General features: G+C 44.6%; 1 protein-coding gene across 1 annotated transcript in view; it reads left to right on the forward strand.

The window, feature by feature from the left end:
- Positions 1-14,278, forward strand: part of TAF3 (TATA-box binding protein associated factor 3) — a 115,556-nt gene extending 101,278 nt beyond the window's left edge. The window contains exons 5-7 of the mRNA XM_067003351.1: positions 7,588-7,843; positions 11,289-11,395; positions 12,154-14,278. Coding sequence (XP_066859452.1) covers positions 7,588-7,843; positions 11,289-11,395; positions 12,154-12,268 — 478 coding nt within the window. The 3' untranslated portion in view covers positions 12,269-14,278. The remainder of the gene's footprint in view (positions 1-7,587; positions 7,844-11,288; positions 11,396-12,153) is intronic.
- The last annotated feature ends 12,022 nt before the right edge of the window (positions 14,279-26,300 follow it).

Here is a 26,300-nt window from a genome sequence, read left to right on the forward strand (position 1 = left end):
AGGAGGGAGATGTGGGAGTCATTGGCAGAAAGGTGGTTGTGGTTGCTGGGAGAAATAGCCTGGTGTAATAGATACAGAGGGTGGAGGCCACGGACAGAACTCTGTTTTACTTAAAGTAATGGAAAAATAAACAGTAGAAACCCTGTAATTCAATTCCAAGAGTGCAGATGCCTGTAAACCAAAGGAGATAGCTAGAAAAGTCAGCAGGACTGAAGACCTAATAGATTCAAAAGTGGTGATTTCTGCCTCTGGAAAGGGGGAAACGACTACAGAGCGAAATGCATCAGTAACTCCTTCAAAACGGGTGTTGAGTGCAAGCATTGTACCTCTAGGAGAAAAAGGCTGTTAGCAAAGGGGTTGTGTCTTCAAAGCAAAAGACTGTGGAGGTGAAGTCAGGCTCGCCAAAAGTCAAGCTGAATTAAATGTTGCAAAGGAAGAGAGGATCATGGAAGTGAAGACAGGGAGGAGGTGAAGAATGATGTCAGTATGAGCCAAGAAGGGACTCATACAATATTCCGAGTTGGAAGGGACCCACAAGGATCATCAAGGCCAACTCCTGGCTCCACGCAGCACCACCCAAAACTCAGACCCTATGTCTGAGAGTACTGTCAAAACACTTCTTGATCTCCATCAGGCTCGGTGCTGTGACCACTGCCCTGGGGAGCCTGTCCCAGTGCCTCTCAGTGAAGAACCTTTTCCTAATGCCCAACCTGAACCTACCTGACGTAGTTTCATGCTGTTCTTGGGTCCTGTCGCTGGTCACCAAAGAGAATACCTTGCCTCTGATCCTGTGTCTGTTCTCCCCTTTACTGAGAACTAAGACAAGAGGGATAATGGCAGTAGGTTGACAGTGGTGAAAGTTAATGATAATGGATTGAGAAGCAAAAATATAGGGACATTTGCAAACTGATGTCAAGGAACAGGGTAATCTTCCTCCCAAGTTACAAAATAGCTGGCTTGTGAATTTGCAGACTCAGTGACAAGTAAGTTTTGAATAAATTTAGTTTTATTTTAAAATTCAATGTTGGTTAAATCTATTTTAATAAATAGTATAAAAAGGAAAACAGAAGTGCGGAAGAAGGGGAAAGTGATCGAGGTACCTGATGACAGCAATACGTTTAATTACAGAACAAATTTTGGAGGAAGAGCTAATTAAAGGCTTGGAAATAAGTGGAATAAAACACAACATGGAAGTAAGCCATACTAAATCAGCTTGATAACAATTTTTGATAACCGATTCTGTACTTTCACATGGTCCAGTTGGCAGTCCCTGTGGGAGACGTGGCTGGGCAGGGCTGATTTTTTGCCATGCATCTCAGATATCTGTTTCCACCGCCAATGCTGAGAGCGACTGCTTCCACCTCCCACTGCAGAGCAATTTTTTGGGGTCTTGCAGTACAGGAAGAAGCAGTTGCTGAGTACATAATCAAATTGCTTCCCCTCCAAGGGAAAGCCTCAGCTTCAGTGGAGAAGAGCTGGGACACTCATATGTGCGTGGCTGGAATAAAGTTGACAGCTGTCCTCCCACTGGGAGAAGGGATGCTCTCTTCTGGCTGAATGAAAGGTGGCAAAGCCGAGCTCCCCGGATTTTAGGAAAATGTTTAATACTATCATAGTGAAGCTGACAAAGACAGGGATTAGTAGAGGAGCTGTTTAGTAAGGAACTAGCTCAAAGGTAGATAGCAACTGAGAGTAATAAGAGAGCTTATCTAACCAGAGAGGAGGTTACTAGTGAACGTGCTCAAGGATGTGTTTCAGGACTGATCTGCTTTAATAATTTCATTAAAAATTTAGTCCCAATAGAAGGTAGAGCACTGATGTCATTTTTTGTCAATAAGGTTGAAGGACCATGTCAGTACCGCTGAGGATCTGATGATTGTCTGGAAAGAACTTGGTCCCCTCGAATACAAGGGAAAAATCCTTTTCAATTCGAGGGGACCAAGAAAAAATGCAGTTAAGGCTTTTGCATTTGAAGAGTACCAAGAGCAACTTAGCTGGTCGGTAGGTGAATCAAGGGGGTGATGGTTCATGAGTTGATCGTGGAGTTGCCACCATGATCCAAGGGTGACCATAGGATGTATTGCAAGTGGTCATTTTAGCAGAGATAGTGGAAGTGTCTGAGCTGTCATTCGAGATGCTGTTGGTACTTCACCTGAAATGTTATATTCAGTTCTTGAACACTGCTTGTGTTCAGGAACAATGAATTGTTGAGAGCAGGTGTGAAGGAGGGCTTGGGGAACTAGTAGGGGAAGCAGAGAGGAGTCTCTGTTATGATACGAGAGGAGAACAACTTTGTGTGTTTAGTCTAGCATGTGAAGAGGGGATATGATTGCTGGCTACAAATACATCAGGCAAGTAAACATTTTGGAGGGAGAAAGCTATTTAAGCTAAAGAACAATGTTGGCACAAAAACAAATGGGAATTAATTGGCTATGAATGGAGGCTGGAAATTAGAAGAGGTTTCTGTGCCACCAGAGTGGTGCGATCCTGAAGCAGGGTAATAGTGGGGACAAAAAGATTAACCGGTTTTAAGACGAAGCTCAATAAACTTGTGAATGGGATTAGGTGACATGATGCCTGTGGAATTGCTAGACTCATTTGTCCAGGAAGGGATGTTTGCGGGGTTTTGCCATAGGGATGAAATGGCGAGTGAGCCATCGGAGCTCCGTGTGCACCATCAAAACCCCAGGTGCTTACAAGGACCCCGTGCCACCCGTGTTTGGCCAGGCAGCGTCCACAGAAAGGGACGGTGTCTTGGAACACGTGTTCATTGCTCATTTTCTTTGCTAGAGAAGAATATCACCCTGCAAGCAATTAATCACACGAAAATATGTTTTTATTATTATTTCAAGGTTAAGTATTGAAGTCTTTTCACTCGCAAAATTGCTAGGGGCTTGGCTGAAGGTTTGATGCATTTTGGCACCCTGCAAACATGCAAGCTGGTCATAGCGCATATTTGTGGAGCCTTTGTTTGCCAATACGACTTGTTTGCACAGAATAAAATATTCAGCAGGGCACAAGAGATAAAAACTAAATTTCCCTTTCTAAAAGTAATATGGGAATTAGCTTACATTACAGAGCTTAAATTACACCGATTCTCCTCCAGGGTTGGAATAAAATTTTCAAAATCACCTCTAATCTGTGAGGAATCTAAACCATATGGAAATGTTCCTAATTCCCCTGGGTGTTTTTGACACTTCTACCCATAGGTCTTAGAGTATTTCAATTTTTTTTTCTTTTTTTTCTGGTGGAACAATCTCAGTTACAAGTGTGAGATTTCTAAGTAATTAAAATAGTTACCCCACCTCTCTTTCTAGCATTGAGGAACTTGTATCAATAAGGGAATATCAACACTAATAGATAAGAAATGTCAGCCATAATAATGAGTGGCAGTTGTGCTAGCTTTAATTATGACAGTATGGTTGGTGGTGACATTTTCCTATGTACAGGGACCCTTTAGCTCATGCTCCTTGCTTAAAAATGGATCATTAGGACTTCTAAAGTGTTGTCTTCTTCTAGGCAGAGCCTACGTGAAACAATTTTTAAGGAGCTTGACCTCCAAGAAACAAAGATACCTGCAATTCTTGACCAGACCTTTCTCAGTACTGACACAGCGTTTTTTGGAGCCTGTCGCTCGTAGCAGACATTCAGCTCTGCAGTTCATATCCTATTTTTGAAAAGCCATTTCCTTTTGGTGCACGTGTCTTTTCCCTCTGTTTATGTGAAGCAGTCAACGGGGCTTTCAGCCGTAAGGATCAGAATGAAATCAAATAAGTTGCTTCCAAAGGCAGGAAGCTACTTCACACCTTGCAGCCTCCTTTTGCTCCGGATGTGGCGTGTTACGGCTCATGCCAATTAGAGACGATTATAAACTGACCTGTTGTGATGTTAAAGAGCTGGGGAGAATTTGCACTTTGCTTGCGAGCCAACACCATTTTCATCCTTTTTGGGTTTGGATCTGTCTATGTGAACGGAGCAATTGCTCCAGAGTAATGATGAAAATGGGATCTCATTAACTCTACCATTGTGAAGAGGTGTTTTTTTTTTAACATGTTATTGATACATATGTTCAATTAGAAAAGCACTGAGGTTCTTAAGAAGTACAGTTCCTGTTAACATTTAAGGAGAAATCCAAAGCGAATTTAGGTTGGGCACAACCAGATGCACATTTACATTAATTCTGTTTTTTCAGAAGGGAGTGGTAGCCTTTAGTTATGATATACGGAGGCTCTTGTTACCACATCTATTCCAAGGGATTTCTCACACCTCTTCATTCTGGGGGAACTATTTTGATTCAAAAACAGCTTTGATTTTTATCTTTCAGTGTAGAATACAGATGTGATACATCGCCAGGCGAGCAGCCTGCAGAGAGAAGTGTGATTTTCATCTTGGGACTCTGAGCGTGTTGATGCAGTTGATGTTCATTTATGTTGTATGACTTCAAAAAACATTAATCCAGCCCCAGTTTTAGAGTTTATGGACTTTGGATGAGGAGGAGGGGAAAGGAGGTGAAATTTCATCTTTATGTAGTGTTGTACTTACAGACTTACAAGTCCTGATTTTGGAAGCACAGGAAAAGCACATTTGGGATAGAATGTAACGATACAGGTATGGTGATGTCCAAAAGTGCAGATTAAAACCTAGCATGGACCTCAGTAGCAGGAGGATCGAAGCTTTGCTGCAGCGAGTACCGCCTACTTGCAGCATGCTCCGTGCCTCACTTTTCTTGTCTATAAAAAAGATCTCGTAAATCTTGCCATCATTTACATACTGTTTTGATATCAGGTTTCTCTCCAAGTCTGAAGTAACATTAATTATTAGTCGTGGGACTGCTATTTCCCTTTGATTTCTCCCCACCTCCATATTGCCATGTGTGCAGCCCCTTTTTCAGGAAGGAGGACAGGCCCAACCACCCTCTCTGAGATTACTCCATCACCTCTAATGGTGCAGCACGAAGCCATTCATTTCTCCACTCTGGAGTCTAAAGTCTCAGAACTTTATTAGCCCAAGGGAGTGGTAGGCCCAAGCGTGCTCCAAAATGCCGATCTCCCGTTTTGATAACTGAGCTCTAAAAATCAAGATAAACAAGCTGCCCTATATACTGAACGTGTCTTAATTGCACACTTGAAGCAAACCAGCCAATCAATGGGGATGTGTCACCCGCTAATGAATATTTGCAGTTTTGGAAGATTTTATTCGTGATGTTCCCTACAGTTTCTGCACTTATGAGTAGAGTGGCTTTTGAAGACCCTGTTCAGGAGGAGAACCTGGCTTTATCTTGGCCAGGAAACTATAATTTAATTTAATACATTCACTGGGCATGGTCACTCTTATTCAAATTGTATTAGCTAATACTTCTTTTAAACTGTTTACATTGTTTGCAAAGTTGTGTTTAAAATCTTATTAGCTAATACTTTTCCTAGTGCAGACTAGGGAAGGGTTGACTCCCTGAAGAACTCATGGCAGGACTTTGTTTACTTGGAGGGGGGTAGAAGTGGGCGCGGGGAAAGAGGGAATAATGATGTTTGAAACCCTACAAATGACTTCTGCTGAGCCAAATATTTTGTTCTCTGTCCCTCTCCTCAGTTATATTATTGCCAAATTTTATTTTATTTTTATTAAGAGGAGGCTTTCAAGTCGCAGGGGTGACTTTGCAAGCTGTGGGAGCAGTGCCACCACCCAAGGTCTTGAGCGTTCAGCTTTGGGAACAGTGGAAGGAGGAAGGCACAAAAGCAGCTTCAGAGATGGTGTGTGGCCAGTCGAAAAGAGCCCTCATGAGCCATATGCTAAGGTTTTCATTGAACCAGAAATGCACCACAGACATTGAAGAGCCAAAGAGAAAGCTTGCTTGGTGGGAGATAACAGCGTTTTTTCAAAAGTACCCCTCTAACAGGAGAAAGGGGCAGGGGTAGACGTGTAGGTTGCTCCCAGGATGACGTGATAGCAGGACCTCCTTCCTTCTGCACGTCGCAGGCAGTGAGTTAGGAGTGCTGTGGTTTGACGCACAGTCTGGCACCTTAGAGACACATATGGAGCCTGAGCCCCCAAATCAGGCACCTGAAGCAATTTTTAGATGACTTTCAAGCAGTGTGAAAGCCTTCAGTGTAGGGGATGGCCAGGAAAATCATCTATCGGCTTTTAGATTCTGCTCCGCTCTAAGTTTCTAAACTTCCTTGGTTTTGGTTTTCCTCCAGTAGTCACTTACATGGGGTCTCAGAAGGTCGGTGATGGTAGACTGGATGTGATGTGGCAGACTAGTCAAGAATCCCAAACCCACTGCTCTGTTTCCTTTCGCTCTTTTTTCCTGTTACTTGCCATCGTTCTGATTTAGTAGGGCAAGCAGCGTATCTAGGGAGAAAAACACAATTATCTCAGCTGAGCTTTAAATATCATGTAGTTTCAGCTCGTTCTCTAACGATGGCTTGGATTATTGACTTGAATTGCAGACAGTGTTTCTGATGCTATCGATACTGCCTTTTTAATATCATAAAGGAGCTGCAGAAGACTCTTCAGTTGCACATAAAGTTCCCACTGACAGTGGAGCTGGACTTTCCTCCCCTTGTTCTCAGGAGTTGTTCCAACTCAATCTTCATCACGGTTTTCCTACCGATGTCTCCCTTTTTTTTTTTTTCCTTTCTTAAGATGTCCTCCTCTCTGGAATGCCTAACCTTTCTTTAATTTTCCTTCTTCCTACAGTCCCTTCACAAATGAATTGCACTCCCACAGTTACCATTCAAATATAAATAAGTTAAATGATTTACCAAAATGTGGTAAAAACAAATAGTCCTAGCCTGTGCTTTGTTTGGGGTTTTTCTGGTTTGTTTTACAAAAAGCCCTTTTCCTTCTCCTCATGTTTCCAGTCTCAAGTCTTATTGTAAGGGCCTTGTCTGTTAAAATGCATGCACATCAATAACACCATGTATCAACATTCGTTAATAAATACTGGGTCCCCCATGTATCCCCCTTCCTGGGCAAGATTATTCTATACTGTGTATTTACTAGAGCTACATCCTGTCTACTTCAGCTACTCGAGTAAGTAGCAATATTTTAACTGCTGAGTATATAGTGTGCGTCATTTATTTGTCCTGACTAGATCTACTGCTGATTTCATAAACATTTGAGGAAAGAAATACCAAACTAGCAAATATTTGCAGAACCCCCTAATGTAGAGTCTTAAGAGGATGATATCGTCTCGCAGTTTGAAGATTAAAATCAGTGCTGTTCACAGCTGATTAACTTTCCTTTCTAATATTTCCCACAAATTCAGCTAATGTAATAAAACTTAACGAAACAAGGTTTAGTGAAGCCACAGAGAATATTTATATGACAGCGAGCTATGGAGTGGTTCAGGCTGTCCCGACATTCACTTTGTAATAGCTCTGTACTTTATCCTGTCTGCTCGTCAGGGTCTGTGAATGGATGGATGTAGCAATGAGAGCAGTCCTTGTGCTGGGTTGAAACAGCCTCAGTGCTGACTTAAAGGTGATGTGAATTAGCTGCACTATATTTTCTCTGTATCTGCTCGGTGATCGAGCGGTGCTTTCTTTCCCATCAGCTCTTAACGATTCTCATTTTTTGGTCCTTCAGAGTCATCAGCAAAGTGGTGCCAGCCCCGGAGGCCAAACCTGCTACTCCTGCGAGCCGGCCCAAAACACCTCCACCTGTGCCATCACCGGTGCCAGCTCCTGTCCACGTCACCCCTCCTCCAGCTCCTGCTCCTCCTCCTCCGCAGCCTACGGTCTCGCCAGTCCTGCTTCCACCTCCGTCTCCAGCCGTCTCTGCGGCCGGAGGCTCCAAAGCGCCTGTTAGGAGCGTGGTGACTGAGACTGTCAGTACTTACGTGGTAGGTAAAGCGTGCTGCCATGTGTTGTCCCAGCACATTCATCTTCTCAATTGCTGAGCTTCGTGGTGACTCATCTCAAACTGAGGGTGCCGGACTTGCGATGTTGCTCTCCACTAAGCTACTCTTATCTGCCCCTTGCTTCTGTGCACTTGTTTTGAAAGGTTAATCATTAAAACACTACTACTTAGGTTGGTATTTTCCTGTGTTTCCAGTCCAACGCTTAAAATTTCTTCTAACAAGTCCAGTTATATCCCATTTTTCCTCACCTAACTGAGCTAGAGCATAAAATTTTGGAGATGGAGATTTTTTTATAGATGCTTTCATAAGCACTGAATTGAAACCTCAGATGTCAAACTCACCATAGATTTTGCTGTCAGTCGGGTAAAGTACAAAACCCTCACACAACATCAAGAATGTGACTTAGCCATCATTTGAGGTGTGTAGAGTACATTACTCTGGTTTCCTCAACATAGAGAAATACTAAATGTTTGTGCGTCTCAAAGTCTGTAACTAGTTTATCTGTCTGTTTGACATTTGCTCTGAACTTAGTCTCTGGCAGCTTTAAGACTTCTTCATTCCTTTAGAAAAGTCTCCCCTACAACACGGTACAGGAACTACTGTCTCTAAAAGAGCATGGACACAGCTCTGGGCAAGACTACGATTGTTTTGCTATGGCAAATTTCTGCTCTAGATGCAGGGTAAGACGGAAGCCCTGCCGTTTCTGATCACTGAAGAGCAGCACATACCACCAACAGTAGCAGCAGTGTTGTTATCCTCCCCGTCCTGGCTATGTTCCAGGTTGGATGGTGACACCTTGCTTATCTATAGCGGGTGCCAGTTAAAAAATCTCACCATTTAAAGCACCTGAAACTTGCTTTTATTACAGAGTTTTCTTTACTTTAATTGAAACGTGCGCATGACTTTTTTTTTAATTCCTGTTTTTATAAAGATTCCTAGTGTAAATCTACCCTGCTGGTTCTAACGGAGAAGGTGCTCTTCCTTGCTTAACTGTTGTATTGTGTTACTGGTCTCTATTTAAACAGCTGCTACATTTCACTCCAGAGTTGGTTACAGTACTCGACTACCTCACATAAGCTGTGCATATCTTTGGGGTGAAGGATATGTATCCTCACCTTCTCCATCACAGCGTAAATGTGGTGTCACTCTTACACATTACAGTAGTATCCAGAAGCTTTGAAATTCACCCTAGGAGAGAAGCATTTTCAAAATACTGTGCTACAGCAAATTTGCCTCAGTATTAAAGGCAAATAAGTTAGAGATGATGGTAGTTTAAAGGAGGAAAACCTATAACTTTTCCTAAGGCCAGTACTTCAGTGGTAACACACTTAGCACCTTAGGGAGTGAAAATTCAGAGAAAAGTACTCGGTAGGCTCCAGGTTGTCTTTTTTTTTTTTTCTTTTATAATATTATAGTTAAAACCAGGGCTTTACTGCATTAGGATCCGAGTATGCATGCAGGCAGAGAGACTCCTGATGTGAGAAGTTTCCAAGTGCAAAAGCTGACAAAGAGGTTGGAGAAGAAGGGAATAATTAATAATTATTAGCCCCTTGTATGAAGGGAATCCGGGACAGAGAATGATGAAATGGCATTCCCAAGGGTGCATGGGAAAGCTTTCGGGGAGATAAGATTGGAGCCAGTGTGACAGGGGTACACGACTCCCTTCTGCACGGAAGGACAAAGGATGATGTTATACTTGGAAAACAAAAGTTATTATGTGGGATCTCCCTGCGGGATAGTATCTCAGTAAGTGTGTTCCGATCGTTAACTCAAAATGGTTTGTACTAAAATAGCATTGGGCAGTCACACACTGTCCCTCCTTCCACGACCCTTGGCTCGTCAAGGAACAAGAAGTTAGGAGACATTTTGACATCCTCATTCAGCAGCCCAAGTTCTTAACAAACACAGAGAGGTTTTGGTGGTTAGAGACCACCCTGCCCCCCTCCAGCCCGTGATCTTCTAAAACACCAAGACGAGCGTTCTGCCAAAAAGGACCCCGCTGAAAACTGAAGTTTGGAAAATTTGGGGTGTCTGTCTCCTGACAGGGCAGCGTTCCCTGTAGGTGTCACCGCCGGTGCCCAAAGCTGGCAGCGCCCAGATGGGGCACGTGCCAAATGGCAGTGCCCGCAGGTGGGAGCGTGGCGGTAGGACTGAGCCTTACAATCAGCGAGCTTCAAAATCCAGTTCATCGTGTGACACTGCCTGCTGCACGTCGCGGTTGGGAAGGGTTTGGTCCCTGCTTAATATTCCTGGGCTTTGTGTTTTCTAGTTTTAGATCACACAGAAGTGCAGGGCTTTAAGAAGAGTCAGTCGAGAGTGATGTGTTGGTTGCAGCTTTGGTATATTCCTATTGATTTTTCTGGCAGGGGTGTAAGATGTACAGACCACCGTGTAGTGGCTTTATTTTTTTTTTTTCCCCTAAGAACATTTGGGGATTTTCATCTGCTGCTTTTTAATATCGCATTTGTAAGCTGTACAGATAGCAGAAAGTTATTGTCTTAGATACGTGTAACTGCACTAATGCACAAAAGCTGAGAACAAACCAGTTCATATTTTTGAGATTGGGTTATAACGTGCAAATCTCCATAAAGGAATGATGAAATCAGGATAATACCCCAGGCATTCTGTACTCCATATTGTGAATTTACACTTCTTTGGATGGACTTTGTGACATTTTTCACATATGTTGTTACCAAAGAACTGTTAAAGAAAGCACTTGAAATTTAAAAATACAAATATGGCTCTAGCAGGGCATAAACATTAAAAAACATCATGAAACTCTGAATATGATAAACCCAGTAAGCAGCTGCCTAATACTGTAAATGATCTGCCTCTCTTGTTTCATTTACCCTTTAGTAAATTGTGCTGTGACATAAATGTCATAAGGGGAATGGAAAGTTACTCAGTAACAACTTTTTTTTTATATCCTGATCTTATCAGCTAGTCGAGTTGAAGACTTTGGCTAATAAGTAATAAAGCAACATATCCACATTGCACTGGATATTTTACATGCGCATAAGACTGTTATCTTCCTCAGGAGCCTGCTGTAGCTCGTTCTCGCCATTACCAGGGTAGAAATGTGAAAAGCCAGCCTTCTGGTCGTGGTGGTGTATAGACAGAGCAGGAATTGTGTGGCTGAGCCCCGGCTGCTCTGTGTGAGTGGCTGTGCGTAGGTCGGGTGGCACAACTGGCTTTGCTGGTTCACAGGACAATGCAGAAAAATGCATGCCTTTGCCTCAAGTACAGCATAGGAAAAATCAATTAAAACCTAATGCTGAGCACCTAGGGTGAGAGAAGTCCTAAATAAGAACGGTGACCATTGAAAAGCTTTGTTGGATAAGCAACAAACTTTTTATATATTTAAATGTTGATTTTGCTGCCTGCTTGCCCTGCAAACCAGCTAACTTTCCTTTTTTCTTTGCACCAGATCCGAGACGAATGGGGTAACCAGATCTGGATCTGTCCTGGCTGTAACAAGCCAGATGATGGCAGTCCAATGATAGGTTGTGATGACTGCGATGATTGGTATCACTGGTAAGTTGTTCTCATCCATCCTGTTCTGCCGTTCCCTGCAGATTGTGGCTATATTATTAACCACCCCCCCCCCTTTTTTTTTGTGTGTTCGTGAGGCTGGGAATATTTGAATGGCTTTGCTGTGTCCAATTTAATAATGTGGAAGATACTTTTATCTCTGTTTCTCTGGAATTTGAAGCAGCAGATTTTAAACTGAAGGAGTGTTACTTTAATTAATAGGAATCGGTGATAACAGTTGTTTTTGAAACGACGAGGAAATATGGCTGATTCCGGTAATTTTGAAAGAAGTACAGGAATACGAGCACAGTGTATACAGATAGACGTTTCAAGTTATGAAGCATTGTATGAACAGTAATATAAATGTCAGCTCTTATAAAGGGTTCGAGGAATTAATCACTTTTTAGGCTACATAAAATCATAAGTTTTCTATTTTTGCAGATGTATTAAAGAAGCATTTAAAATTATTTTAAATCTAGCCTATTATACCTGAAAGTGCGGTCATATTTTCTATTAAAACGATTTCTTATCTGAGTGCCCTTTCGATATATTTTCTTGTTTCAAAGCAAGTTTATTTTACATTTCTGTTAGATCATTGCATTCATCAATGCAGTGATGATATAATTGCTCTGCCAGTTTGGGGGGAGGGAGGGGAGGAAGGCCAGATCCTGTCTCCCACTGAAATGTTTAATTTCTTGGGGTAAGAAATAAAAATAACATTGCTCCACTGCTATGACACCACATTGCCCTGTCCTCCACAGGCCTTGCGTCGGGATCACGACTGCACCCCCAGAAGAGATCCAATGGTTCTGCTCCAAGTGTGCCAACAAAAAGAAAGATAAAAAACACAAGAAGAGGAAGCACAGAGCACACTGAAGACCTTGCCGTGGATTTAAGTCGTGCGGTCACTTCAGCACTTCGGCCCTGGCTCCGTCGCAGAGGGATGCGGTGTGCTCGCCTCTCACCCTCCGTCACCGGGTGTTTTGGTTTTGACTCTGCAGTGAATCGGGGGCAAGGATCTCTTGTCCGATGGGGGCTGTTGCATTTTTCAGGCTGTACGAGCCCGGGGGGTTGGATTTTGGTACATTCTGATGCTGTCTTTCACCTACCGAGGGACGTTTTTTGCACAGAGCGTTATGAAGACTTCACTAGTTAATGGTACCGCTCCCACTCCTGTGGCTCGGCAGCAACAAAGATGAATGTTGTACATACAGATACCTGTCCTATTCCTTCTCGATTTCTTTTGAATTCCTCCGGAACCCTTGCAGTAAGGTGCTGAAGGAGAAGAAAATGTAAATTGCAGTAAGTTGTAAACTGAGGAGACCTTCTGGAATGATTTCTGTAGTCTGGATGCAGTTCAGCCTCTACTCCCGCTGAGCCAGATAATCATAATGTGGAAATAAAAAGTGGCTGGTAAATATTTTTGTGACGAGAATATATGAAGCTTTTTCCCTTGATTTTTAGTACTAACATAAAATAAACATGTTCAAGCTTTTGTGAAATATCTTCTATTTTTTAAAAAACAAAGTTTCTATTGTGTCGATTTTTTTCTTCTGTGTGAATTTATTTTGGTGGACCTGTAATATATTTTATACTTTGGTTTTGTTTTTTAGTCTTTGTCGATGTACCGTTTCATTGCTTGTACATTTCATGGGTGTGTAAAAACACTTCACATTAAAAGAGTTTCACGTGTAAATACCTGATATTTATAAAGTACCTTTTTATTTTTTAGGGCATGAGGATTTTTATTTTTGTTTGCCTGAGAAGACAAACCTAGCAGCTATTAAAAGCCCGTGTAACACACGCTTGTCCTTGTGGCTTTAAGGGATTGGCGAGATCTGCCCCAGTGGTGCGCACACGAGAAGTCAACCAGCACCATAATTAGGCCTCGATTCAGATACTTAAACATGTGGTAACTGCTTAAGAAGTGAGTAATCCTATTGCCTTCAAGGAGACTGTTCCCACACTTAGTTATACATGTGCTTAAATGCCTTCTGAATTGAGGGCTTAGGCCAGGGGCTCTGCACTTTTAATGGTAGCTCCAGTGTGTTAATCTGTAGCTGGAACTCAGATTTTTTTTCTTTTTTTTCTTTTTTTTTCTTTTTTAACAAGTGGTAGCAAGTTTGCCACAATGGTCAGGCTCGTGTTTAGGTGAAGGAGATGCCTGATGCCATTAAGGCCAGAAGATACGTTTTTCTGCTTTGTGTATCCCCTTGGAAAGACCAACAAAGTGAATATGTGTTATATTTTTAATGAGGGGGAAAATTGCAGAGGAAAAAAAAAAAAAAAGCAGTATTATATATTGTAGTGCAGTGGTCTCAGAGCTAAATAAACCGTAAGAATAGATTTGAAGAAAAAAATACATCTTTTGTTTCTGAATTCATAGGGAGCATTTAGATTTCATTGCTTAATTTGGGGATATTTCTACTTCAAACTGTTCAGCAAGAAATATCTGAGGTTTGAGCGTACAGCCCTTTAACCTGTTGCACAGATATTAAGGGTTATTTTTTAAATACATCCAAATTGATATTAATGACAATGAATTAGTCATGTTTTTAAAAGCTCCAGTCTAGTTAGGGAAATGAGGCTTTGCTGATAGAACTGTTAAATTGCAAATCAGGGGAGATATGGATGAAATTGGTTTATTAAAAGTGCACTGTTACCTTCTTTGTTCAATGCCACCTCATTTATATTCTGTCCCTGCTAATTACCAGTCAGTGCGTCAGTCAAGAAAAGTTCTTGAGTTCGATATTTTTTTATCTCGAATTGTTAAATGTCTCAAACCTGCTTCTTTCTTGTTTTCCTCCACGTGTAATGTGCAGACATACAAAATATACAGTCTTTGGTCGTTTCTGGTTGCAATAATAAAGAACTAGCTTTTGGTAAGTTGTTTTATCCATTTCCTCCGCTCAGTTAATCACAACCCCTTGCATTTATTCGACTGAATTATTCAAGGTGCTGTGGAAAAAGGGACGCACTTTTGCCGTTTCACCCGCAGGACGGAGATTTCTGTGAATGCTTGTGCACCGCTGCTGCCGGATTGCTTTCCTACCCCGGGTTTTATGATTTTATAAACGACCTCGGTGGTAATAAAACCAAAGAATCATTTTCAGGAGCTTGTGTGGCTCACGGGATTAGTAACAGGAGAAGGGGCCTTTCACCTCTGGGTCATCAGTTCGGAGCAGCCTCGGTCAGCAGCCGTGAAGAGCCTGACTCCCCTTACACTTACACCGGTGTAGACCAGGAATCGGGGGCACAAAAGAATAATCGGCTTCCAAAAATAGCTACCTGCCGAGCAGCCATGGGGTATGGACCTTCCTTCCCCAGAAAAAAATACCGAGGTGGTTGTATTTTGCTTTGTGTTTGCAGTTATAAAACTTCACAACTATTGTTTCTGTTTATACAAGCTCTGCCAGAATTAGGGCTCTTCCCTTTGCTCGTTGGTTTTATGCTCGGGCATTTTTCTTCCTCTGAATCTGGTTGTGATTGGGGTTTTGGCCTACTGCAGCCTTCTTCCATGAGAGGAGGGCACTTGGGGTGTTTAAGGGTTGTTTTGCTTGTTGATTTTCATGGAAGAGCATCAGGGACCCGGGTGTTTTCCCTGCCTTGGAGGGCAACTTTGTCAAAGAGGATGCGAGTCCTGCCTCGGGAAAACATCTATTTTCACAGACAGTCGGAAGGTCATGGACAGAGCCGCTTAAAAGTGTAGAAAGTGAGGAATTAAGAGATTTCAGTGAGAAGACAACTCGCTGTCTGCCACGGTGAGAAGGCAGATACAACCTTCCCCTTTACTGATGCACGCGGTATGGAGAGGATTCAAGCGGTACAGCGAGTATTGGTAGGGAATACTCCAGAAAACCATGCAAAAGCTATTCCGTGAGAAAAGCTTGTTGAATCCTGCCTTTACTCTAGGGCCAGATTTTTATCTAGAGTCAGTTGGGAGTCAGTTGGAGCTGTGTTAGCTTACAGCGGCTGAGGAGCTCCCCGCTCGCGCTCCACCGCCAGCTTCGGGGATCGGGAAGCAGCCACATCTGTCACAAAATGAGACTTTTTTATTATCCTCTCTAGTTGTAAGTCTTCAGTAGGGCAGCCTACACCGGCAGGGTGCTGGAGAAAACGGCAATGCCAGCTCTTCACTGCAAAGTGTGTTGAGCAAAATCACCAGCTGTTAGTGAGCTTTGCACCCCAAAAAAATCTGCGGTGTTAATATCGAGACGGTGAGCAAAAAGCCCAGAAATAGAAAAAAAAGCTATCTTCAGAAATGGAAAAATCTATCCTGACTACTGATTTTATTGGAGGGCAGAGATACAAATGCAGAGCATCCATCCCCAGAGTAATGGAGATGCACTTTTCTGGAGATAATCTTCCTTCGGGGCTGTATGTCGTGCTCAGAGCATAATTTCTCTGCTTGACAAGGTGTTTCTCTTCTGAAGGTGTCCGCAGCTCAGTACAGTGAGGATCTTTATGCTCCACGACTGATTTGTGATTCCAAATGTCCTGGAAGAAAGAAAGAAAAAAAAAAAAAAAAGAATCAGAGGGTATCAGAGCCTGCTGACTTTGTCTGGGCTTTCCAGAGATAAAATATAGTGTATTACTTCACTGTATCACCTAAACCTTCTTTATTCTCCTTTCAATAGGACGATTAAACAAAGACCTCCTAACCAAATTAAAGTATAAAATGAACGCTGAGATATGGAAACCTTGCCAGGAAGAATGTTAATGAATGAAGTTCACTAAAGGCGTGCTGGCTAAGTTTTCAATACAAATAGTTTTATGGCCAATCTCTTTAGATCATAGCAGTTTGCTTTAGAAGTTTAAGTCTCAAAAGTAGATGAGTTTCCTTCGTCGGAGAATGAGTTAGATAATGCTCTGAATAAACTCCCTCTTCACAGTCTTGTCAGTCATGCTATTTAGGAATCTCTCCCTTTCTTCTGGGGACTCCCGGATCAGCTCTAACCTAAAAAGTAGAAAGCTGCTATTAATCCCTGGATGGCAGAGGATGCTGTAACGAGAGATTTATGGCCAGCAAACGGCTCCTACCTGGCTGATGTGAGCAGGAATGGTCAGACGCGAGCTGCCCAACAGTCTTCCGAGCAGCCAAATGCCAGCAAAACCTAAACTAGGTGCAAGATTTTCCACGTGGTTTTTAAAAGCATGAGGAGAAAGCCATTTTTAGTGAATACACAGGGAACTGCTGTGTTCTCAGCGTCAGTGTTTCCATCAGGACTTCCAAAAGATTTAAAAAAAAAAAAAAAAATTAGCAATAAGACTTAGATGATTTTATTGCCTGAACAAGGGAGAAAGAAATTTAAAAATTGACTGGAAGTTCAGGTTTAATCATCTGTCACGAGCAGGAATTTGTTTCATAAATTGCAAACTTGCCTGTCGATTCCTCCCTAAGCCAACATGATTTTGATGACGACAGGAATTTTGACGCCCGTCACTTCTTTAGTGTGGGACTAATGAACAGGGTGACGGGGGGTCACCTTCCAGCCACCCCCATGTCCCCAGGGCCCCTGGTGCTGTCACTGCCCAGCTGCGTGCAGGAGACCTTCGGCGCAGGAGGGATCAAGTCATTCCTGTGACCAAGTGGATCCCTCCACCCATCGGGGACTGGGCACAATTTGCTGTGGTTATTTAAAATTTGGCATTATGATAAGTTATTATTGACAGTTATGCTGTAAGAATAGTCCTGTTTGGTGTATGCATCTGCTCAAAGACTCTGTTCCCGCTTGATAACCACTGCACAAAGGGAGAAACGCACTCTTGTTATCGGGAAACTCGGCCCCAGTGCTCAGCTCTGGTGTAGCTGAGTTTGGGCACCGGATCCGTGCGTGTCCCAGTTTCCACCTGCAGGAGCAGGATTACATTTCCTGCTCTGGCAGCTCGGCTTCAGCCTTGGACCCAGGCTGATGAGAAGCTGATGAGACAGCCCAGACCTTCCCACGGGTTAAATCACCAGTCGCTCCCTTCGCTCTCGGTGGACACAACACCGGAGCTATCGGGTGCTCCCTTGGCGCAGGAACTGATCCTGAACCTGCTCCTCAATCAAACCTTTCTCTGCACCTCTGCGCTTGTGTTTTCGTGGAGGTTGGGTGCTGGAAGCCATCTGCTGAACCAGACAGGTCCCTTGGCCTTGCAAATTGCAGCCGACCTTCTTCCAACAAGTTTTCCAACCTTCTTCTCCTTTAGTCAGCTCATTTGGAGCCTCCTGGGCTCACATCAAGACCTTATTTTGCTACTCCTGGCTCTTTTTTTGCTTCCAAGGCTATCTGGTGGGATTTATCTGAGAAACAGCTTCTTGGTTAAAGTTACTTTGGGGACACCAAAATCTACCTCTCATAATTAATACAATAGCTGCCTTCTCTGGGCTTTGTGGGCTGTGAAATGCCTGAGTCAGTGCTAGGAGCTGGCTTGTATTAAGACGCTGAGAATGAAGCAGTGCTCTTGTTCTCTATATTTTCTGCAAAGACAGATGCTCAGTCAACCCCAAAATCCAGGCCTTTGCCTCAGTATCTAATAACCCAGCTCAGCCATCGACTCCTAGTGCCACCCGCTTTCTGAAAGGCTGGGTTTTCAGTGTCATATCCCTTCAACCCTTATGGTTGCTACTGGCTAAATGCTGCATTTCTTTGGTTTCACAGTTGCTTTGGGCTGAAAAAGAAAAAAAAAAAATCCCAAATTAAGTATGTTCAGCAATTTTGTGCTGAGGTGCCACTGGAGGTGCTGTAACTATATAACACATGAGATGCTCTTTAGGGAATTTAACCATGAGCTATGCAAAGTCTGGAGCTGGAGCAGAGACAGAGCCCTTTGGAGGTGCTCTGGCTTGATGGCCAGATTACAGTGGAGAAAGGACTTTCAGAGTAACTGAACCTAAACTTCAGGTGTCTTGTGTATCCCATCTGGGACATCTAAGTCTACCTGGAGGTTTCACAGCAAACATGGCAAAGCCATGAGCTCAAGCAACTATCACAGCCCACCAGCTTAACCTGGTTTCAGACTCTATTTACTCGGACCACAAGGGTCTATTTTGCAAAAGTTTTGTGATCCTTGGACTTGGGAAATGTGTCTCCTGCCTACCTCCTCCTTTGGAAGAGGATCCTGCTCCCTTTGCTTCTCTGCACTCGTGTTTCTGTGCTCTGAAAGATTTGGCTACATGACCTATGGGGTCCAGAAGGAAGGACCATTTTTGCCCAGTGGTTCCAGTTCAGATGGTTTTAAGATGACTCTTTGGCTATCATGAAGACAATGTATACACCTCTCCTTTCAAACAAGTGTGCATCTGGGCCATGAACAACAGAAATATGCTCAGCAGCAGCAGACTGAAGGCAGCTGGTGACAAGTTTTTCCCTTCTGTGTAGCCTCTAGACCAGCAGTTGCTAAAGCAAATATGTTTTGAAAGAAGTAAATCTGAGGTCAACATGTTCTTCCACCCCTTGCACACCAGGCACTGTGGCTATATGATGAAAGCAGAGCGCAGGATCTTGTAGTGCCTTTTCATTCTTTAGTATTGTGATAGCAACCAAGCAGGAGAAATGAGTTGTTCCTACACAATCCTTTTTGATGGTGGCAAAGTTTCAGCCATTCTCTCTGTACATGGCAGTGACCTTTATAGCAGTTCAAGTGTTTCCTCCACATCTGGGCAAACACAGATTTTTACGTACCACTAATACCACAGACCTATTTTTCTTAGTGTGTCTTCTGCTAAGAGAGAATCCCATACAGAAAATGTGATTCCTTGTCTCAAACGAATCTGATCATCATGGGATATTTTCACACTTTTGGGGGCTTGGGTGGGAAAAGGGTGCAGGGGAGCGCAGAGAGTGAAACGTTAGGAGCTACTGAGAAAGCACACGGTGTGAGTAAAGGTATTCCTCCCACGTAGGGACTGCTCAATCCCACCTTCACCCCTCGTCACCTGCACGGCAGGCTTTGGAATACATCACTGAGCAGGTCCAGCTCATCTCCATGCCCAGGATCTTTGGAAAACACCAGTTACCCAGAGTTAAAACAGGTGCATCTTGTAACGTCTTGCAAACACATCCAAGGGCAGATCTGTTGTTACTAATGTTAGTTGGGCCCGAGGTGAGCTATTGGCAGGTATCAAATCCTCATTTCGAGCTGAGAAGTTCCCAGTACTAGAGAGCAATGCCATGGTCTACTTAGGTTTTGTAAGCCGTTAATGAGTCACTCGATATCAGCCAGATCAGTTTGCTTACATGGAAAGGGCTCTTATTTCTCCTGGTGGCGTTGACTTCGGTGTGTAGAGCAGGGGAGCGCAGAGCTCCAGTGACTGATCCTTCCTACACTCGGTTGCACAAGGGAGCAGTGGCGCGATGGACTCATCTCGGATTCCTTCGGGAGGTGGTGACAGAGCTCCACCTTAATGAGTTCATCGCCCTGCCAGCATTCTTCCCACACCCAGGTGCCCATCTTGGCAAAGCTGCTCTCTACCAGCTCGCTGGAAAAAGTTCCCCGGGCTTTTAACAAGCTACAGATCTCGGGGTGCCCGCCTGCCTCTTAATTTTCGGTTGGCCCCGGATGATGGCCCGGCGGTGTTTGCAAGCGTGGCCAAGCGTGTCGGTTTGGTGTTGTGGAAGGAGGGTGGTGGAGAGATGTGGGGGGACTGGATTAATTGCTGGGGCTCACACTAGGTTAATCTCTGTACAAGTCATCCAGTGTGCAGGTGGGTGGAGGGAGGAGCCAGTGCCTTAGCCCGTGCCTGAGGCTCCTGTGAGTATTATACCAGCTTTGTTTACCAAAGCCATGCTTAACTGGCTGCAGAGCTCCATCACGTCTTTGTTTTTCTTCTCGCTGCTGGATCACAAACGCTGGTCACAGAGTTAACACTTACCAAATAGTATTACTTGGACTTCTGGTATGAATCCAGCCTTGGATGCACCCATTGCAAAATAATTTCAGAGCTGAGCATGCTCTTGGCATCGCCTTCCCCAAGGTACTCTAATTTAGCAGTAATTTAGCTGTTTGTCTCCATTTTGAGTTATCCTTATCTCAATCAGAAGAGTTGTTCTCCTTCCAGTGGGTGCCTTGCTTTTCCTCACCTGACACCGCACATTCCCTCTCTGTGCAAGACCAGTGCTCTTGTCATCAGCCGCTGGTACAAATTCCACATCTCCAGCATCCAGGAGCTGCTGGAGATTAGACCGTGGCAGATAGCAACCTGCCTCTTCCCTGCTGGCAACACGCTCATCAGCCAGGGAATATAACTGACCACTCTTTGTAGGAACTTAGGACATGAGGGGACTTTCTGAAACAGCTAGCCAAATTTTGTCATCGCGGCGCAACTTGTGCCATCGTGCCATGCCCACGCATGGATGCATTTGGGCAAGGCGGGTGGGTGGATGGTCCCAACAGTCACTGGTAAAGGGTAATAAAAACAAATAACCATTCAACATGGGTATTAGTTTACTGGCTGAAGGACTCGAAAGCTGTAGTAGATCCCATCAGATGGGCTCGGAGAAAGATGGGCCCCGACTAGAGTCGATCAGTTGCTAAGAACTAGTTTGGATTTGTTTCACGCGGGCATTACAGACAGTGAAACTGGTCAGGGTGACAAAGTGATCTGTGCCAGGTCACAGAGCACATCAGGAACAAAGCTAAGTGGGGAACGGGCACTTCCAAGCTTCCAGCACCACTCAACACCAAGCAGAGCTCTGCCAGTACTGGAGTCATCTGAGGCCAAGACGGGCAGCGCCTGCACCAGGACCAGAAGAGTCACTTGACAATGCAAGAAGGAAAACTTTGTTCTGATTGCTAACCTTCAGGTCCCTTCTAACAGCTGTGCTTTAAATCCAGGCTTTACTAGAGACATCTGTTGCAAAATACACCTCTGGGCCTCGTTCATCCTTGGGTACCGCTCTGGGTGCTTTTCCATGCACTTTTGTATGAACCTATCACCGGGGACACCAGCTTTCTTTGAGGTTTTATCCCCAAAATGGGTCTCAGCTGCCAAGATCTCCATACAATAGACATGCAGAAGGCACGATCCTTCTGCAAGGTCCTTCCAAACCAAAAACACAAGGAGACAGATACCAGGACGCTGGGTCCCCTCAAGGGTGCCTAATGCTCCTCCCAACCACAACTGGGACCTAATGCAAGGTGCTCTCAGCAAAAACCTTGCAAGAATTGGACAGGACCTGGTGATTTTAGATAAAATCAGGTTATTTATTCTTGAACCAGAAGGAGCAATTCTGCAGAAGCCCCAGTTGCTTTGTTGTAGGCGTGTATGTAGACAGGACTGTGGTCTGGTGAGCAAACTGGAAATGAGAGTCTCCCAACTGGTTGTGATAAACTCTATCAGCCAACAGACATCTGAGAAAGGCATTTCCATTTCTGTGGTCCCAGGTCAGGATAAGGTGTTTCTAAACTCATGTTTGTTTTTTCTTTCCCAGTGTTACTGCACAGCATCTCCAAGTTGAGGTGGTTCAGCTGCCTCCACTGTAATTTTCCACACCTAACTTCTTTGGATTTCTTTTTTTAAGTCTCACCTTAACTCTAAATTTATTCAGGTTTGTTTTTGTTCGTATGATAATCACAACATTCTTTTGATATATATATATATATATTTAAGCCTTGATTTACTGAGAGTTGCTTGTAACCTTCGTTCCAGTTTACCATTTTTTGTGCGTGGGGATATTTGAAATGAATATAATTATATTTAATAGCTTTTGCACGTACTAAAGCATCTTTTGATTTGAGTCCTAACTTTCGTTATTACCCCCCACACACATACACACCTTTTTAGATATTCTCTGTTTAACATATGCCTAGAGATTAATTAAAGTGTCATTAAAATGCCTTTAGTACATTTTGTGTCCTACATGCCTGGAAATATTTTTTTCCCACAGTCAGAATTGTTGTGCTTGTACCAACAATAACTGGCATGTGGCTTGTTTTGTAGATCGCCATGAGATATAACGAACGCTCCTAATTAGAAGAAAACACATTCATTTTTTGGATGCATGTTCAAAGATTTCTCAGGAAGACCCACTCGCTTTTCATTTGCATCTCTCCATCACTCTTGGCCAGCTCCGATGCCAGGGCCGAGTGCTTGCTCAGGAGCACAGGGTGAGCCCCACAATGCAGAGGCTCTCGCAAGGGAAACTCCAGACCCAAGCAAATCCTCCCAACCAGTTATGGGCAGAGTTTCTACTCCATCCATAAGTTTTCAAGCTTTGCATATTTAAGTGTGTGTCCAGCCCAGACTTGGATACAAGCTCTCCCTCCTCTTTTAATATTTCCACTTGGGGAGAACCCACAGCTGGGAAGCAGCTAGATTTGATAATCCGGCCTCATGAATGCCAGGAGTAGGTTTATCTACTGCCAAATTCTACAGCTGCCCTTGCAAAAACAGAGGCGGGCAGAAGAGGGGCACAGGTATATTCTGGCTGTTGCTATTGATGATTACAAAAACTAAGAAGGGGTAAAAAAAATAAATAAAAAATACAAAATAAAGCATTTGCCTAATTCCCCTTTTCATTTTCCCTGCATTGTTTCCAGGCCAGTCATCTCCTGCAAGCTGTGTTTCTCAACCAGAGCCTCGCATCAGCACTGCCTTTCCAGCAGGAGCTCCGTGTCCATGCACGCACACAGCCAGCACGCGACCGTCAGGAGGGAAGACGCAGCGTGAAGCTGAGATGATCTCATCTCCATCAGAAAAACAGCCAAGACACCCCGCATCTGATAGGTTTTTAGCAGGGGAGCCAGATCTGGAGCCTTCCTTGTGCCCTCACTGGGTGGGAAACACCAGGAGGGTGGCAAGTGGGGCATCACGGAGGCTTTCAGCATTGTCCCAGCGCGGTTCCCGCAATCTCCTCCATCCCTCTCCTAAAAGAGACGAGAAGAATAAAACAAAAAAATCAGAGCAAATTACCGACTTCTCGGGAAAGATCACACCGGAGATAGCGCCGTAATTATAATCCCTTTCAACAGCTGAAAGGAGTTTTGCTGTTCCACGGCCTCACTTCCAAACCCCGCTGGGTTTTGCAACCGTAGGCTTTGGCGAGGCTCTGCCGAGCACCTCTCCCCCTGCTGGTAATTTGTCGTCGGCTTCAGAGCGGCCTTGGCTTCATCGTAGGCTGGCGTTTTGGTGGGGACGCCCGTGGGTGTCAGCGGGCAGAGCTGGGCAGCCCCCCGGCCATGCCCCTCTCCTCCTTGCCGTGACTCAGGGAGGGGGCGACCGCCTTGCTGCTCAACAACACGTCCTGCTGTTGTAAGAGGGCTGGCTGCGACCCGCCTTGCAATTACCAGCTTGTTTGGGGAAAAATGCTAATAAGCACCCTGGAGAAGGAGAACCAGGGAGGGAGGTGGATGCTGCCTTGACTCAGCTCCTCTTGGGGCAAGGGGAAAAGGAGGGTGATGCTCAGGGGTGTGTTTGCGTGGCACGGCATTGCTCACCCCTCCGTGGTGCAGACCCTCTCCTTGGCTTGGCCATCCCATCCTGGATGAACTGGTAGAAAGCCCTGGAGAAGAGGTTTCCACCAGTTTTAGACAGGAGATGTGCACCACCATCCTCTCCCTACTGATGCTTACAGCTTCTCTGCCTCTCTCCTTCCCCAAGCATCTTATTGCCAATGAATTTTTCCCTCCCTCACTTTTCTGGTGGGTGCCACTTTGCAGAGATGGTAGAAAGCCACAGCAGGCCACCATTGCTTCAAAAACAAGGAGCCACCACCAAAAACAACCCCAGGTCTTTGCTCCTGTAGCCCTTGATCCCTCTGTCCCCCCTCACAGGTCAGCACCGTGGGTTATAATTTGCACTACAGTAGCTCCAATCAGGATCTGGTGTATTATTTATCGCATTTAGTACCTGCCATCAGTCATGAAAACTTAACAAAGACCCTATTGGGTTTATCTATAGGCAGCTAAACAAACGTATCTTGCTCTCCCGTTATCTTCTTGTTAACAAAACACTATCAGGATGTTCTAAACATCAGCATTTACTGCACAAGAGCCCTTTATCTGGCATGATATATAGAGAGCCCATCAATTAGTGCAGGGGGCTCGGAAATACCTGCCACGCTTCACTCAAAAGTCCCAGCACCATCCCAGGGCTGCATCACAAGCAAATATCCCTGCATGCTTCCTCGTTTCAGGCATCCCTGTGTGAGCTGAGAGAGCTCAGTGTGAGTGGAAATCATAAGAAGTATCTAATTTCCACCTTTTTTTTTTTTTTTTTTAATATCAGGCCAGGCAGGATGGAGAATTTCCATGGAAGGAGCTGTGCCAGGGCAGCAGCAGGAAGCTGGGTGGTGCAGGGGTGGTGAGAAGGAATTGAGCTTTGATTTTGCAAGGTCAGGTGTTGTTTGGGAACAAAGCACCATGAGCTGGGGCATCTTCCTGGCAGCAAGGCCTTGTCTGCAGGATCTGTCCCTTTTGGGTCCCTCTCTTACAATGTCCCCAAGCCTGGCTCCTGCTCAGCATCCTCTGCAGTCCACCGGATGGACACAGCAGGTCTTGGGCACAAGACCCTGGGCAACTGCTTTCCCCAAATATCTCCACTAAATCACCACAGGAGAGGAGGATTTGCTCTGCCCCACATAAACCATGCTGCCATGTGTCGGTTGGACCACCAATGTTTTGCCCTCCTCTGCAATGGGTGAAATCAATTCTTCAGATAAATGACAAATCGGGAGGTCTAACCCCAAATCCATTTTTTTCTGAATATCTTGCAAATTGGGAACTTTGTAAACAGGGGCCTGGCCTGGTTTGGAAACTGCAGTTGTCTCAAAGTGATGGTTCCCTCTCAGGAGATGTTTCCCTCTAGGTGGATCTCCAAGCTCAGGGCTTTAGGTACTTGCAGAGGTTGGATACATGTGGAAATGTGGCCTTCCTGGTCACTTTGGTGGCTCCATGTATCCAAGAGAAGGTGCAGAATGCTTCAAGGCTGTCATTTTATATTTGTTATGTTATGTTATTTATTTCATTTCATTTCATTTATTTCATTTTTTAATTCATAAAATAATCCAAAAGTAAAAGGAGAAACCTTGGAGGATCTGGGGCTGAGCCAACCTCTGCATACAGCAGAGCAGCAGCAAAAATTAAATGAAATAGCTGATAAAACCAGTGAAACCAGTGACAGGAGCCGGAGAGGGAAGATGGGATCAGAGCTTTGGGCCAGGTCAGTGCAATTAGGAGTGTGTTTTGCATGAAGCTGAGCAGGACACTGTAGGAGGGAGGCCAAAGGGGTGCAGCAGTACGGAGAGATAAGATCCCGGACTGGTGCTGGAGCTGTCTGGACAGAGACGAGTAGGAGGCACCTTAGATTTTTCCCGTGAGCTTATCACCATGGGCCATCTTCTCCTCCTCTTTCACATCCGCAGCGGTCCCGATGCTTCAGGACCGTCAGAGCAGGCACCCAGCCCTCGGCACCGCAGCTCCGAGCCCCCTTGCAGGGGCACGGGTTTTTTTGTCACTACAAGGTTGGAAACGTGTGGCTCTGGAGACGATGAGCTGCCTGCAAACAGGGTTGGAAAGGGTCAATAAATGTTGTCTTTTCAAGGGTTTGGCGGCCAGCAGACACCGAGTTTGGACATTTGTAGAGTTTGGGGTCAATGCTACACCCATGAAGACTAAAGATGCTTTAACCTCTTTCTCCTTCTACTTGCTGAACTCAAGTCCCGGGGACATTTCTCTTCGAAAACAGAAATAAACATAGTGAAATGACATGGGTACCCAAAACAACCTCACCCCAAGGAAGGGTTGGGGGCCTGTGCTGGCTCAGGGTGGTGGGGTGGCCGCAGTCCCCTCCATGGGGCCGCTCCCCGCAGTTGTGCATTTCCCAGTGCCAGTCCCAATGGGGCAGGGGCTGCTCGCTAAAACCAGCTCAAAGCGAAGCATCACGTTTGGTCTCTGGAGGTGAAGGACTGGGCTGAAATCAAATCCA

Source organism: Anser cygnoides, chromosome 1, assembly GCF_040182565.1.
Source record: "Anser cygnoides isolate HZ-2024a breed goose chromosome 1, Taihu_goose_T2T_genome, whole genome shotgun sequence".
In the NCBI taxonomy this organism is placed as follows: Eukaryota; Metazoa; Chordata; class Aves; order Anseriformes; family Anatidae; genus Anser; species Anser cygnoides.